Genomic DNA, 16,770 nt, shown 5'->3' with positions numbered 1-16,770 from the left:
TATAAATCATGGTACCAATAAAAACTTCATGAGAGAGAATGTTTGAGGCTAACTTGGGATACATGAGAGACCCTATCTAAAAAAACAAAGCAAGCGCCTTTTTTCCAGCACTCGGGGAAGGAGCTGTCTCAGTGGGATGAGACCATAACAGACCCAAACATTCTGCCTGAGGCCAACCCCCGGCCCAGCTGCCGATCCTGAGAAGCCCAACAACCTGGAGGTGTTGGTGAGATTACCCTACTGATCAACCTGTTAGCTGAGATCCATTCGGGAGAGGTTTCAGAAGCCTACAACCTGCAGTCTGAGGAAACAAGATCAGCTGAGAAGTTGGCGAGCCAGAAAACGTGACCAGAGAATGCAAGAGAAGGAGCCGTCCAGCTGCTGAACCAGATCACCAGAGTCATAAGCCCATCCTACACCAACTAGGAAGAGGTAAGGCCCCATCTCCGGACCGGCAGACCAAGTCTCTAGCCCCTAGGCCCCTTCCATCGGAGCCCCAGGGACCAGGCAGCTACCTTTCCCTGCTCCCTCGCCAAAAAAAAACCAAGTCCCTGCGAACCCAACAACCACCAGAGTCATAAGCCCACCCTACACCAACTGGGAACAACCACTGGAGCCCACTGGAGCCCCAGGGACCAGACAGTGGACTCTTTCACTGCCCCCTAGCCAAGAAAACCATCCCATGTGACACCAACAACCACTGGAGCTATAAGCCCACCCTGCACCAATTGGGAACAACTGCTCCCTGAGACAGAACTCACTAACACTGATTGGACTAAGCTGCTCCCGGAGAAACAGAGCCCAACAGCACCCATTCGGCCAAGAACTCCCAGTGGACGAAGACTATCAATTAAAACAAGAGAGGCACCCTCACACAGACACCACCTGCACCGAGCAGAGGAAGAGCTAAGTAGACGCCAGTGCAAAAATATAAGCAACAACATAAAGACCTATAGACACCATCAGAACCTAGTAATTCTGCACCTGCAAGACCTGAACATACCAACACACAAGCAGAAGGAATCAATCCTAAAAATGACTGTAAGAATATGATAGAGGCCCTAATACCAACTCCCTTAAAGAGGAAATAAAAAAATTTCCTTAAAGAAATGGAAGAAAAAAACAAAAAATTGGAAAAAAAAAATCAAAGAAAGCCAAGAAAAAGTAATTAAACAGATGAAGGAAACAGTTCAAGATTTGAAAATTGTAATCGAGACAATAAAGACTCAAACTGAGGGAATGCTGGAAATAGAAAATCTGACTAAACGGAACAGGAACTACAGATATAAGCATAACCAACAGAATGCAAGAGATGGAACAGAGAATCTCTGACGTTGGAAGACACAATAGAGAAAATAGGTTCATCAGTCAAAGAAAACACTAAAGCCCAAAAAGTCCTAACACAAAACATCCAGGAAATTTGGGACACCATGAAAAGACCAAACCTAAGAATAATAGGGATAGAAGGAGTAAAAGAATACCAACTCAAAGGCACAGAAAATATATTCAACAAAATCATAGAAGAAAACTTTCCTAACCTAAAGAAAGAAATACCTATGAAGATACAGGAAGCTTACAGAACACCAAATAGGCTGGATCAAAAAAAAAAAGTCCCTTTGCGACATGATAATCAAAATACTAAACATACAGAACAAAGAAAAATATTAAGAGCCGCAAAGGAAAAAAACCAAGTAACATAAAGGCAGACCCATCAGAGTAACACCAGACTTCTCAATAGAGACTATGAAAGCTAGAAGGTCCTGGACAAATGTTATGCAGACATTAAGAGACCACAGATGCCAACTCAGACTATTATACTCAGCAAAACTCTCAATCACCACAGATGGAATAAACAAAATATTCCATGATAAAACCAGATTTAAACAATACCTATCCACAAATCCAGCCCTGCAGAAAGCACTAGAAAGAAAAATCCAACCTAAGGCAATTAAACACATCCATAAAAACTCAGGCAATAGATAATCCCACACCAACAAACACCAAAGAAGGGAAACACAACACTACCACCAAAAAATAACAGGAATTAACAATCACTGGTCATTAATATCCATCAATATCAATGGTCTCAACTCACCTATAAAAAGACAGGCTAACAGAATGGATACGAAAATAGAACCCATCCTTCTGCTGCATACAAGAAATACACCTCAACTTCAAAGACAGACACTACCTCACAGTAAAAGGCTGGGAAAGGCTTTCCAATCAAATGGACTTAAGAAGCAAGCTGGTTTAACTATCCTAATAACGAATAAAATAGACTTCAAACTAAAATCAATCGAAAGAGATCGGGCGGGCAGTGGTGGCACATGCCTTTAATCCCAGCACTCGGAAGCAGAGCCAGGCGGATCTCTGTGAGTTCGAGGCCAGCCTGGTCTACAGAGCGAGCTCCAGGAAAGGCACCAAACAACACAGAGAAATCCTGTCTTGAAAAAACAAACAAAAAACATGAATAAATAAATAAAATAAAAGAGATCGGGAAGGACATTACATATTTATCACAGGGAAAATCCACCAAGATAAAAGATGAAGTTTTAATTCTGAACATTTATGCCCCAAATACAAACGCACCTTCATTTGTAAAAGAAACATTACTAAAGCTGAAATCGCACATCAAACCCCACACACTAGAAGTGGGAGATTTCAACACACCACTCTCACAAAAGGACAGATCTACCAGACTGAAATTGAAACAAAGAAATAAAGGACCTAACAGATGTTATGACTCAAATGGACTTAATAGATATCTACAGAACATTCCACCCCAACACAAAAGAATATACCTTCTTCTCAGCACCCCATGGAACCTTCTCAAAAATTGACCACATGCTTGGTCACAAAACAAATCTCAACAGATACAAAAACACTGGAATAACCTCCTGTATCTTATCAGACCACCATGCATTAACATTAGACTTCAACAACAACAAAAATTACAGAAAGCCTACAATCTCATGGAAACTGAATAATGCCCACCTGAAACATCAATGGGTCAAGGAAGAAATAAAGAAAAATTAAAAATTTCCTAGAATTCAATGAAAATGAAAGTACAACATACCCATACTTATGGGACACTATGAAAGCAGTGCTAACAGGAAAATTCATTAAAAAAATTATCCACCAGGACCAAGTAGGTTTCATCCCAGGAATGCAAGGATGGTTTAACATACGAAAATCTGTCAATGTAATCCATCATATAAACAAACTGAAAGAAAAAAACCACACGATCATCTCATTAGATGTTAAAAAGGCCTTTGACAAAATCCAACACCCCTTCATGATAAAAGTCTTGGGGGGATCAGGAATACAAGGAACATACCTAAACATAATAAAGGCAATTTACAGCTGTTGGCCACCATCAAATTAAATGGAGAGAAACTTAAAGCGATTCCACTAAAATTGGGAATAAGACAAGGCTGTCTACTCTCCCCATATTTATTCAATATAGTACTTGAAGTTCTAGCTAGAGCAGTAAGACAACAAAAGGAGATCAAGGGGATACAAATTGGAAAGGAAGAAGTCAAACTTTCACTATTTGCAGATGATAATAAATAGTCCCAAAAATTCTAACAGGGAATTACTACAGCTGATAAACTCCTTCAGTAAAGTGGCATGATACAAGATTAACTCAAAATAATCAGTAGCCCTCCTATATACAAATGACAAACAGGATGAGATAGAAATTAGAGAAACATCACCTTTTATAATAGCCGCAAATAATATAAAATAACTTGGGGTAACACTAAGTGAAGAACCTGTATGATAAGAACTTTAAGTCTCTAAAGAAAGAAATTGAAGGGTTGGGGATTTAGCTCAGTGGTAGAGCGCTTGCCTAGCAAGCACAAGGCCCTGGGTTCGATCCTCAGCTCAAAAAGAAAGAAAGAGAGAGAGAGAAAGAGAGAGAAAGAGAGAGAAAGAAAGAGAGAGAGAAAGAGAGAGAGAAAGAGAAAGAGAGAGAGAGAGAGAAAGAGAGAAAGAAAGAGAGAAAGAAAGAGAGAAAGAGAGAGAGAGAAAGAGAGAAAGAGAGAAAGAAAGAAAGAAAGACAGGAAGGAAGGAAGGAAGGAAGGAAGGAAGGAAGGAAGGAAGGAAGGAAGGAAGGAATTGAAGATATCAGAAAATGGAAAGATCTCTCATGCTCATGGATAGGTAGGATTAACATAGTAAAAATGGCAATCTTACCAAAAGCAATCTACAGATTCAATGCAAACCCCATCAAAAAAATCCCAACACAATTCTTCACAGACTTGGAAAGAACAATACTCAACTTCATGAGGAAAAACAAAAGACCCAGGATAGCTAAAAGAATCCTATACAATAAAGCAACCTCTGAAGGCATCACCATCCCTGACCTCAAGCTCTACTATAGATCTATAATAATAAAAACAGCTTGGTATTGGAATAAAAACTGACATGTGGACCCTGACATTAATCCACACACATATGACCACCTGATTTTTGACAAAGAAGCCAAAACTGTACAATGGTGAAAAGAAAGCATCTTCAATAAATGGTGCTGGCATAACTGGATGTCAATATGTAAAAGATTGCAAATAGATCCCTATCTGTCACCATGCACAAAACTCAAGTCCAAGTAGATCAACAACCTCAACATAAATCCCGTTACACTGAACTTGACAGAAAAAGTAGGAAGTACTCTTGAACACATTGGCACAGGAGATCACTTCTTAAATATAACACCAGTAGCATAGGCACTGAGAGCAACAATGAATAAATGGGACCTCTTGAAACTGAGAAGCTTTTGTAGGGCAAAAGACACAGTCAATAAGACAAAAAGACAGCCTACAGAATGGGAAAAGATCTTCACCAAACCCACATCTGACAGAGGACTGATCTACAAAGTATATAAAGAATGCAAGAAACTAGACATCAAAATACTCAACAATCCAATTAAAAAATGGGCTATAGAGCTAAACAGAGAATTCTCAAAAGAATCTCAAACGGCTGAAAGATATTTAAGGAAATGCTCAGTCTTTAGTCATCAGAGAAATGCAAATCAAAACGACTCTGAGATACCACCTTACACCTGTTAGAATGGCGAAGACCAAAAACACAAATGACAGTCTATGTTGGAGAGGATGTGGAGCAAGGGGAACACTCCTCCATTGTTGGGAGCCACTGTGGAAATCAGTACGGCAGTTTCTGAGAAAATTGGGAATCGATCTACCTCAAGACCCAGCCATACCACTCTTGGGCATATACCCAAGGAATGCTCAATCATACCACAAAGATACATGTTCAACTATGTTTATAGCAGCATTATTCGTAATAGCCAGAACCTAGAAACAACCTAGATGCCTTTCAACTGAAGAATAGATTAGGAAAATGTGGTACATATACACAATGGAGTACTACTCAGCAGAGAAAAACAATGACAGCATGAAATTTGCAGGCAAATAGATGGAACTAGAAAATATCATCCTGAAGGAGGTACCCAGACTCAGAAGGACAAACATGGCACGTACTCACTCATAAGTGGATACTAGATATAAAGTAAAGGACTATCAGACTGCAACTCACAGATCCAGTGAGGCTACCTAGCAGGGAAGACCCTAGGATGACTGTGACCTATAAGTTTTGATTTTGCCCAATCACTGGACAAGCTTTAGTGAAACATTTCACTCTTAGGATAATAATCTGTACCGTACCAAGATGATGAAAGAAAATGCTGGCTGTACTTTCAGGAGGGGAGGCTGAAATCATTTTAGATTATGGATTAGCCTATAGAAAAATGTCTGCTGTAAATCAAAACAGTATAGGGGAAGATGAATAGGAATCTCACTTATACAATTTAAGTAAAGCATAGCTCTCTGAACAAATGAAGATAGGTTTCTTCTGTATCCCAGAATCTAATCAATATGTATAATTCAGCTATTATTTGGCTTAAAAGGTCTAACTGGGAAATGTTATCATTTTTACTATTTTCTACCGAGAAAATATTTTCCAGTTTCAAAAAAAAAAAAAAAGCACAAAATCAGAAACCATAAAATATAAGCAAAAAGGCAGTAAGGTTAAAAGAAAAAAAAAATGCCCCAAAAAAGCATTATAAGAAATAAAAATATCAAAAAAACAAAAAACAAAACAAAAAACTTCATGGGCTGGTAAAGGGCTTACTATGCAAGCATGAGGACCCAGATCTGATCTCCAGAACCTATGTTTAAAAGTAATTTGTACATGTTTGCGATCTCAAAGCTGGAAAGATGGAGAAAAGAGGACCCCTCGATCTCGTTGGTCATCAAGTTCTAGACCAGTGAAATGGTCTTGGGAGGGGAGGATCGTGCCTGAAGAACATCAGAGATTGTCCTCAGGCCTCTCTATGTGCATGTGTTTATGCACACACAAACATGCACATCCACTGAAAAATCAAGACCTGATAATGAACATGCCTTTTTTTTTTTTTTTTTTTTTTGGTTTTTCGCGAGACAGGGTTTCTCTGTGTAGCTTTGTGCCTTTCCTGGGACTCACTTGGTAGCCCAGGCTGGCCTTGAACTCAGAGATCCGCCTGCCTCTGCCTCCCAAGTGCTGGGATTAAAGGCGTGCGCCACCACCGCCTGGCCATGAACATGCCTTTAATATCAGACTCAGGCGGCAGAAAGTCTGAATTCAATGCAAAGAGCTCCAGGCCACTCAGGACTAAAGAATGAGACCTATCTCAGAACAATAAAAAACCAACTTACAATAGTCCCCAAGTCCTATTCCTATGTGATTACCTGCTCTGTATCTGTCATTCCCTTCCACTGAAGAAAAGCATCCCACAACATTCCCTAAAAACCAACTGGGTGCACAAATATAAAGGTGCCCTTGGCAGTCATAACTTTCTCACCTAAAATGAGCTGACACTATTATTATTATTATTATTATACCCATGGCCAATTCTTATACTGGCTTTTTAAAATCAATAATCTTATGTCCTAATTTTAACCTTTTCTTTATACTATTATGCCTCATCTTTTGTCTTATACTAGAAAATAAACCTCACAGTTTACACAGTAACAATGCCTTTAGAAACAATTCACTTAAAAAAAAATGATGTTCAATAAATGTTGCTAGTAGAGAGTCGCTGGTAAACTTAAGACCTGAAGCAGTAACTAGGAAACTACACTTACATGACTTCCTAAACATTAGATGTATATCTACTGAGATGCCATACTAACTGAATCCATTACAATCTTCCTTTTTCAGAAATATAATCCCGCTTTATTCATCATTTACTAGAGAAGGGATTAAAATATCTAGACTTTTGTAAAAACTAAAACAATTCACTTGTTATTATAGGAGTAATTTGTATAAACTAACAACTTTTCTATATTTGTTTCTTTTGTTTCTGATGGTTAAGATTGTTCACAGGCATTGTGCATGCTAAGCTAGCATTCTTCATTGAGCCTAAATCTTTGTTTTTGATTCAAAACAAAACTCCTCAGTCATGGTATAACTGTACCAATGAATTAAGGCTGAATTGTAAGCTCAAGGTAAAAGCCACTAAACGCAGAATTCAGCAAAGGGTAATACTTACAGTAGTCATAAGGTGCTCTGTAATCAAGGCTATTTCTTGCTGTTTCTGAAGCAGCAATGGCATCCCCATCTCCAGAGCAGTGGCTCCCCGCAAATGTACCTTTTGCGCTGAGTGAACAACTAATGGTATGACCAATTTAGCCCACCTCACAGACTCTTCTCCCATTTGAACTGGGGTTTGTTCAATTAGCCTACAATAGAGAAATAGATAACTAATTTAAACTAAAAAGTGAGGCCAAGTTAAATTATCAAGAAGCAAGACCAGGTGATGCAGGCCTATAAATCCAACTGTTCAAGAGGCTATGACCACAAGGTTCAAGGCCTTAGGCGACTTGGTGAGACTCTGTCTTAAATTTAAAAAGAAAAGAAAAAGACATTTGGTTTGTGGTGCAACTTAAATGGTAGAGTATTTGCCTAGTATGCTCAAATCGCTCCCTCACACTGCAAAAGAAATTACCAGAAAAGTGAGCATCACACAGCAATATGCATGACATAGCCAATTATTTGAGAATGTGTACATCCTCCAATGTATGCATTTGTACAAAGACATCACTGTATGTACAGAAAAACAGATGAAACTGTACCTGTATACATCTGTAGTGCACATACGGTTTATTTTTTTGCAGCACTAGCAGTCAAAGCTAGCACCTCCTGCTTGAAAAGCACTCTATCACTGACTCTCAGGAGTTCCACTCCTAGAGTTTTCACAAAGTGTTTAAAGCAAGCACAATCTTGATCTTTGATTTGAACTTTTTTCCTCCAAGTCTAAGCTGATGAGATGACTCAGTGGGTAAAGGTGCTTGCTGGTAAGCTTGATGACCTGAGTTTTGATCCCTGGAACCCACACTGTGGGGGAAAAGAATTTGTCCTCTAACCTCCACAAAGGCACAGTAGTATGCACAAACCAACAATTGTAATTACAATAGCTATACTATCAAACTGAACATTACTAAATGTGATCAGAGAAATAGGACATAATCTACAAATCAGTCATATAGCATCAGAACACAGTTAAAGCAAATAGCTGAACTAAAGAACCCTTAAAAAATTAAACTAACAAACTGTGCTGCCAGCACGTCTAAGAGGAAGGTGCAAGTATGCTCCTGGCTAGCTCACTTAGGAGGATTCTGAAAGCCTTAACATACAATTTTCAGAACCAAAATATATTACCAACAGGAATGTAGCCAAGTCTGTTTCACTAAAAATAAAACAGCAACTTACAGATTTTTTTTTTTTATCTTGTTATCTTTCTCTTGCTTAACTTGGTCTAAAGGATATACACTTTTGTTTTCTTAAACCCTGTTTTAGTTTTTTTGTGTGTGCATGTATGTGTACTGCATGTACCAGCTCGTGTGTCTACACATCCAGAGTGTGTAGAGGTCAGAGAACTTGCAGGAATATGGTCTCTCCTTTCACATGGGTTCTAGAGATTGAACTCGGGTTGTCTGGCTTGGTAGCAAATTGTCAGCCCCACAGTTTAGTATCTATTTCATCTTCATATACACAAACCCCAAACTCCAAAGGATAATTATTCTAATTTATACAAGAACCAACTGCATACCTTATAATAACATTTAATGCTTCGAAATCAACAACAGCAGAATGCGCCTCTCCTTTACTTAGTATCACTTCCAATGAATCAATAATACTGGATACCTAAATGACAAAACAAACACATACAAATCAAATGAACCAGAACTGTTTTATTGGCACATAATTCAGATACCCCAGAACTATACTCACCATTTTGCTAACAAGTTCAGTGGGAAACGTCTGTTTGGATATTACCCACAGTGCCCTGGTGCACACATTTTTGTCTGAACTCTTAATGATACCATTCAAGGTTAAAAGTAGTTCTTGAATATTTGCCTCTGAAAAACAAGCAAGTTTTAATTTCATTATGTAGCATAATTAAAATCTTTAAAATCTCAAACATAAAAGTAAAATAAAAATAACAAAGGCAGGTGGGGGGGGGTCAGAAATTGGAGATGATCAATCTGTAGAGATGCTGACAGGTATCACACACTTCTTGCCAAAATACAAAATCTTGACTAAAGCAAAAGCCGGTAAAGAAAACGGACAATAGCAGACAGCAAACCTTTTATCTTACATAACTCAGTTAACTATTGTCGTCTAAGGATGCTAACAAGTCTTACACAGAAGAAAAAACACTGCAACTCTTTAACAACTTTAAGATATCCTTATTACCCACCTCTCAGTTCCTAATAGTCATCTTGTAGGTTTCCTTTACAATCGCAAACTACTAACTACAAAGCAACAGTGTTACTTAACACTTGGAAAATACCAGGCTCTATACTTTCAATACCACTTCCAAACTAACATTACCACTGCGAAGACCTTGTCATCTCATTAAGTTCCTTAGAAAATATGCCTGTCACATAAATCAGATAAATTTGTGTTAACTTCAGATTTAAAAAATATATTCTAGCCTGGTGGTGGTGGCACACAACTTTGATCCCAGCACTCATGAGGTGGAGACAGATGGATCTCTAAGTTTGAAGACAGCCTGGTCTACAAAGCAAGTTCTAGGACAGCCAGAGGTACATAGGGAGACCTTGTCTTGAAAAACCAGAAGGGAAATAAAATTACATATGTACAATTTTTACAGGATATATAAGTTTATACATATAATTTTTAGTAGGATGTGTGTGTGTGTGTGCGTGTGCGTGTGCGTGTGTGTGTGTTTGTGTTTATCCTACTAAAAAAAGGCCTGGGACCAATAAGAGACTGAACCAGCAAAGGCCCTTGCCATCAAGCCTTATGATAAATTCAATCCCAGAACCCACTTAGAAGCTACGACTCCTGCAAGTTGCCCTCTGACCTTGAGTGTAGGTGCACATGTACTAAGTAAATGTCTTCCTAAATGGGGGGAAGTGGGAAACTCCTAAACTACAAATTATGAAATTAATCCATAAACAGTACTTTAACTGTATTAGACTATACTTTAAACTTAACAGATATTAATAGCTTTAATCATTTTACCTACCTGATAATCCCGAGGTAATTTTGGGATTATATAAGCAAAATCCCAAGGCTTGTAGAGCAGCACTACTCAATTCTGCGTTCTGACTGGAAATGTGAGCCTACAAAAAAATCAAAATCACATTCACAGCAGAGAAACAATTTCTAGAATCAGAGCCAGTTACAACCCAAATTCAATGCATTTTAACCTAATCAATCAGCCAACTTTTTGGGAGTAAATGAAAACAGATAGGGAAGTTTGGCAAAGGAGAAGGGAACCAGAAAAAGATTGACAGGAGTTGGAAAGAAAGATCAGCAGTTTCTCTTGTAGAATATCTACATTTGGTTCCAAGTACCCACATGGCAGCTCACAACCTGTCTGTAACTCCAATTCCTGGGGCTCTGACACCCTCTTCTGGCTTCTATGGTCACTGCACACATGTGGTACATAGATATACATGCAGGTAAATACCCATATACTTAAAAAAATTTTTTAAATCAACTGAAAGAACATTTTTAAGAAAAGGTAAATGACATCTCCCACATATCCATGCAAAAACAAAGAAAAGGCCAACAAATGAAAGATGTTATTAGACAGGAAACAAACGTGAGCATGGTTCTTCTACAATAAATAAGCGAAGTCTCGAATGCAAGATGACATCCTAGCTTTAGAATGAGAATGCCTTCGTCCTTTAGGACTAAGAAAGAGAAGCAGTTGCAACGGAGCAATTCCCAAGTATCTACAACATATTAAGCATTTTAACTCAATCTTAAAGTTAAAAAAAAAAATGTTCAAGAAATTTGGGGCTAGGGATGTACTTTTCAGTTGGTATAGTACTTGTCTAGCATGCATGAAGCCCTGGGTTCATTCCCCAGCACTGCATAATTGCAAAGTGGTGGCACATGCCTGTAATCCCAGCACTTGGGAGGCAGGAGGATCAGAAGTTCAAGGTCATCCTCAGCTATATAGGAAGTCCAAGGCAAGCCTGGACTAGAGACCCTGTCAAAAAAAATAGTAATAATTTCAATAAGGTTGGGATATGAGTTCAATCTTTTCATTTTAAAAACAAGAATATTAAAAAACGTTGATGGCATGTCACTAAGTCATTAAGTGGTCAAGTGAGGCTAAGACTACAGACTGTCTAATATTAATTATCACCACTAAACAAAGAAAATAAGTCAACTCTATTTTTCTAAAGTGTTAACAATTTTCCAACCAGGCATAATTATCAAAAATTGAATATGAATAAAAACAAATAACATGTACTGTGGAGTTTGCCAATGCCAGCCCATAATCCCAACATCTGGGAGGCAGAGGCAGGAGGATCGTCACATAGCTAGCTACCTGGTTCCCAGCCACGGCTTTACTGGGAAACTGCCTCCAACTCCCTTGCCCCACAAAAATAAGTATGTATATGAGTATATGAATGCTATCTATCTCAAGAGTAGACCAAAAATAACTGCCATTTTAGGATAACATACTATTGCCATTTTAGGATAACATACTCGTGTACTTCCAAAAGCAAACAGATTTTATCTGTGACAATTGTTTTTTTGCTTTGAATTCAGGTAGTCCTGAACATTTTAGCAAACATACCAATTTCCTAACCTGAAAAGTGGGGCTGAAAGAGCAAACTCAGGCTGTGGATATAGCTGCATGGTACATACAGAGCACTTTACTAGCATGCCAGAAGCCTAGAGTATAGAAAATTAAAGCAAGAACACATAAGGTAATTAAAGAGTACCTGATGAACCATAGTAATCAAGAAAAGATAGAGCAATCCTGTCAACCTAACTGCTAATACTATGTATTCAGGGTGTTAACAATGCACTGGGTAATGCTATAGCCAAAGCAAAGAATCATTTACTAGACAGCTAGTTGGGAGTTGCACCTGGAACCCCAGCATTTGGGAAGCTAAGTAAAGACTCCAAGGGACTCAATCTAGTGAGGATTCAGACCAGCCATAGCTTCAGAGGGAGGCCCTGTCTAGAGTTATTAAAAAAACACACACAGACCTTTAAAACTGTGTACAGCCGAGGAAGATTTTTCTCAATTTCTGTAATGACTTCTTTTCCTTCTTGTCCAGTCATACGACTTTAAAAGGAATAGAACATAAGGTTAGGCAAAAAGCAGAAACAAAAAAGTACTGTAATCACTTTCTTTAAGGATTATTTTCAGGGTTGAAGAGACAATTCAGGGGTTAAGAACACATACCATTCTGGCAGAGGACCTGACTTCAAATCCCAGTACCCCTGTCAGGTGGCTCACAAACCACCTGTAGCTCAAGTTCCAGAGCCATCAAACACTAGTACCCAATACTCAGAGCTTTAAGTTTCTAAAGCTTACTTTCAAGCCCTTGAAAAATCAATCCATTCCTTAAAAATGTGTAAGAGTATATCGAAAACGTAAACTACATCAGAAATAGCGATAACTTGCACAAAATCTTATTTGTTTCTACAATGCATTCAATTTTTGAATTTTTAGTTGAGAAAAGGAAATGGGAATCCCTTTCCCTAGTCATATAGTTATTAATTGTATGGTCATTTGCAAAAATTTAGAAAATCTATGAAGTCTTTCAAATAATGTAAAAACCAAGTTCCTGTCTCTATTTAAAGGGGGAAAAAAAAAAAGCCGGACGTGGTGGCACACGCCTTTAATCCCAGCACTCAGGAGGTAGGGGCAGGCGGATCTCTGTGAGTTCGAGACCAGCCTGGTCTGCGGCGTGAATTCTGGGAGAGCCAAGGCTACTACTATGCAGAGAACCCTGTCTCGTGGGGGGCGGGGGGGGGGGGAGCGCCAATTCTAGGGCTGATGTGACGGCTCGCGCACCCGAAATCTGTAATCTCAAGCACGAGAGGGCTTCCCCAGGATCCTAAGTTCGAGGCCAGCGCAGGGACCACTGGACCCTAACTAAACCAAACAATCCCGCGCCGCCAACTTTCTCACCACGTCGGAGGGTTGCAGCGAGAACCGCTGCTCTCCCAACTACTTCCAGCTCCCAACTTTTCGACAGAGCTCCCGTTTGCTAGGCAAACACACAAAACAACAACAACAACAACAACAAAAAAAACCCGCTCCTCCCCGAAGCAGCCCTGGGACGCCGCCGCGGCGCCTCGCAACGTCACTTTGCAGGCATGGCCCGGTGCGCCCCAAGCTGCCCGCCGCCGCCGCGGCCCCCCCCCCCCGCTCCCCCCGCGCCCGCCCGGCTCCCGCCCCGGCTCGTCCCCGGGCGGCCTCACCTGGTCAGAGTTAGGTAGGCGTCCGTCTGCTCTCCGGGAGATACCGAGGGGTCTTCCCAAGTCTCCAGAAGCGGCTCCAGGGGGCTGCGACCTGCGGCCGTCATGTCGGCCACCCTGGGGTGAGGCCGGAAGACACCGGTGACCGGTGGCACGGCCCGCGCGGCGCCCTCACCTGCACGCCGGGCCGCGCGCTCGCAGGCCGCCCTGCCGCCCTGCCGCCCTGCCGCCCGCCCGCTCGCTCGCTCCCTAGCTCGCCCACCCGGTTCCCGCCGCCGCTTCCCAGGCAGCGCCGGCCGCGAGGGGGCAGAGGCAGCGCCGGCCGCAGACGCCCGCTCCTCACCCCACGCGCGGGAAGCCCGCTCCGCCGCGCTGCTCCGCCGCTCTCCGCCCCGGGCCCGCCGTCCGCTCCCGGCTCGCGCTATTTACTCACGCGTGCCGCCCGCTCCTCCACGACCAAGATGGCGGCGGGGGGCGGGCCCAGCGGCGCGCGGGAGCCGGGCAGGCCTGGCGGGAGAGGCTCGAGCCAATCCAACGGGCGGCGGCGGCGGCGCGCCGGGCGGCTCGATGGCCTGCTGCCCGCCCCCGCCCCCCGGGTCACCTTCAGGTGGGGGGCTGTGGCCGCGGGCGGGGGCTAGACACCGGGGGGAGGGGGGGCTGTAAAGGGGCGCCCGACTCCACCTGACTCGATCCTGCGCTCCTCCGACCAAGTTTGCAAACTCCCAAGTCCAGGGCTTCTAAAATGAGCAAGCCACTGGATGGAGCGTCAATGGCAGGCTGTTATGGCTTGCGTTTTGTTGTTGGGTTTTTGTTTCCTGGAGGTCCTTGAGCTTTGCGAGCCGAGCTTTCTATCTCTAAAACACATGCCCCAGCCCAGTGGTTAAGTCAGGGGCGCATCTCCAGCATGCCTACTTTGAAGCCTTGGTCTGTGTGACCTGAGCAAATTTATTCCTTCTCAGTTTTCCTCTGAGATGAGGACTAGTTGCAGCTTATTTCTCTGCAAAGAAAAAAGTGTTAGTTCGAAGAGGCCGATGGCGTGCATAACAAAGGCCTGGAAATGGGCGGTATTGATGTGCAGATTTTAAAATACCGCCCTTCGGCCTTGAGATTCCACCGATTCCGGCCACTGCCTAGAATCTGCTTTCTTCAATTAGACCCCAGGTGTTGAGGGTGAGCGTGGGCCTGTGTGTCACAGGTGAGGGGAAACGACAGTAAACCCTTAAAAAAGTTGGGTCTCATTAATCATTCCGTGTGCCTCTAAGCATGGCCCACACCTCTACTTCCAACCCGGAGTATGCAGAGGCAGGCAGATGAATTCCAGGCCAACTAGGGCTACATAATGAAACCCTGTCTCAAAAAAAAACCGTTAAGACAACAAAGAATAATAAGTCGGCCCAGTGCCAGGCTCAGTAAGAGTGCTTGCCTAGCACACATGAAACCAGGGATTCCAAGCTCGACATGGCTGCTGCTTCTGAACAATCCACCAGAACCTCTAACTTTTCCCTATGAAGATCCCTTATTTTTTTAGAAGCATTCCCTTTTCAAGAATTATGGTCAGTTAAGCATAGTGGCACACACCTGTATCCCGGCACTCAGAAGGCTGAAGTAAGAAGGATCCCCAGTTCCAACTCAAACTGACTTAGATAGCAGGATCCTGTCCCAGAAGGAAAAAACAATATTGACGAGTCCTCAACCAATGAAGGATTTGAAATCCACCCCTCAGATGAAATCTTCCCTCATTTACACTTGTACCACCCACATTCCTTCCATAGAGATTTAAATTCTCCTGCCCCAAGCTTAAACTCAGAGATCCGCCAGCCTCTGCCTCCCCAGTGTTGGGTGGGATTAAAGGCGGGGACCGTCACACCTGGCTCTTGACTTCCTAAACTGACTTCATTTTCTGCTGTTTGGTCTCAGGCACTTGCAGCACAAGTGTTGAGTGTATAAATGGAGTTAGAGCCCGCTACAGTCTCGGTGAGTTACCTACTCTGATCTTCGGTGTTTCTGGTCTCATCTAAAAAGCTGAACGATTAAAGTCAAAACCAACCCCCTTCCCCACGCAGACTCTTTTCCACACCTCCAAGCATCTCTTTAGAAAAATCTAGTCAACACAAATCTGTAATCCTAATACTTTGCAAATCTGAGGCAGTAGAACTGCTGTGAGTTCCACACCAACCTGAGCTACATAATGAATGCCAGGCCAGTCAGAGCTATATAGCAAGACCATTTTTGTCTCCACAAAACAAGCCAGGTGTGGTGGAGCACACCTTTAATCTCAGCACTTGAGAGGCAGAGGCAGGTGGATCTCTGAGTTCAAGGCCAGCCTGATATACATAGCAAGTTCCAGCATAGCCAGAGCTACATAGAAAGACCCTGTTTAAAAAACTAAAAGACTATATATATATACACACATAAAAATTAGAATATGTTTTTCTCTGATATATTTATATTAGGAAGAGTCAGGCCTAGTGGAGTGCCTTGCCTGGAGTACCAGCACTTGGGAGGTAGAGGTAAAAGGATCAGGGAATTCCTCCTCAGCTAACAATCTGTCTCTGAAAGAATTCACCTATGCATAGCAGAAATCTAACTTTTTTCTTCTTCTTCTTCTTCTTCTTCTTCTTCTTCTTCTTCTTCTTCTTCTTCTTCTTCTTCTTTTTTTGGTCGGTGGGAGGCAGAGTTGAGACTGGGTTTCACAGTAGAGCTTTAGCTGGCCTAGAGTTCACTGTGTAGACCATGCTGGCCACAAATTCATAGCAATATCTTTGCTTCTGCTTCCTAAATGCTGGGATTAAAAGCATGTGTCTCTACACTTAGCTTTTCTTAACTTTTTAACATGTGTGTGTGTGTGTGTGTGTGTGTGTGTGTGTGTGTTTGTGTGTGTGTGTGTGTGAGTGTGTGTGTGTGTGTGTGTGTGTGTGTGTGTATTTGAAAAAGAAACATAAGTCAGAGGACAGTTTGAGGGAGTTAGTTCTCTCCACTGTGTGGGCTCCAGGGCTCAAACC

General features: G+C 41.8%; 1 protein-coding gene across 2 annotated transcripts in view; it reads right to left on the bottom strand.

Moving 5' to 3' along the window:
• The window catches only part of Rif1 (replication timing regulatory factor 1), a 62,253-nt gene extending 48,345 nt beyond the window's left edge, over nt 1-13,908 (bottom strand). For both annotated transcript variants that reach the window (XM_059260458.1, XM_059260459.1), the window contains exons 1-6: nt 13,772-13,908; nt 12,548-12,626; nt 10,557-10,653; nt 9,293-9,420; nt 9,111-9,205; nt 7,551-7,740 (exon numbers count right to left, since the gene is read on the bottom strand). In XM_059260458.1, coding sequence (XP_059116441.1) covers nt 7,551-7,740; nt 9,111-9,205; nt 9,293-9,420; nt 10,557-10,653; nt 12,548-12,626; nt 13,772-13,875 — 693 coding nt within the window. In that variant the 5' untranslated portion in view covers nt 13,876-13,908. The remainder of the gene's footprint in view (nt 1-7,550; nt 7,741-9,110; nt 9,206-9,292; nt 9,421-10,556; nt 10,654-12,547; nt 12,627-13,771) is intronic.
• Nucleotides 13,909-16,770: the final 2,862 nt, after the last annotated feature.

Source organism: Peromyscus eremicus, chromosome 4 (genome assembly GCF_949786415.1).
Source record: "Peromyscus eremicus chromosome 4, PerEre_H2_v1, whole genome shotgun sequence".
In the NCBI taxonomy this organism is placed as follows: Eukaryota; Metazoa; Chordata; class Mammalia; order Rodentia; family Cricetidae; genus Peromyscus; species Peromyscus eremicus.
This window is presented reverse-complemented; position numbering and strand designations above follow the sequence as displayed.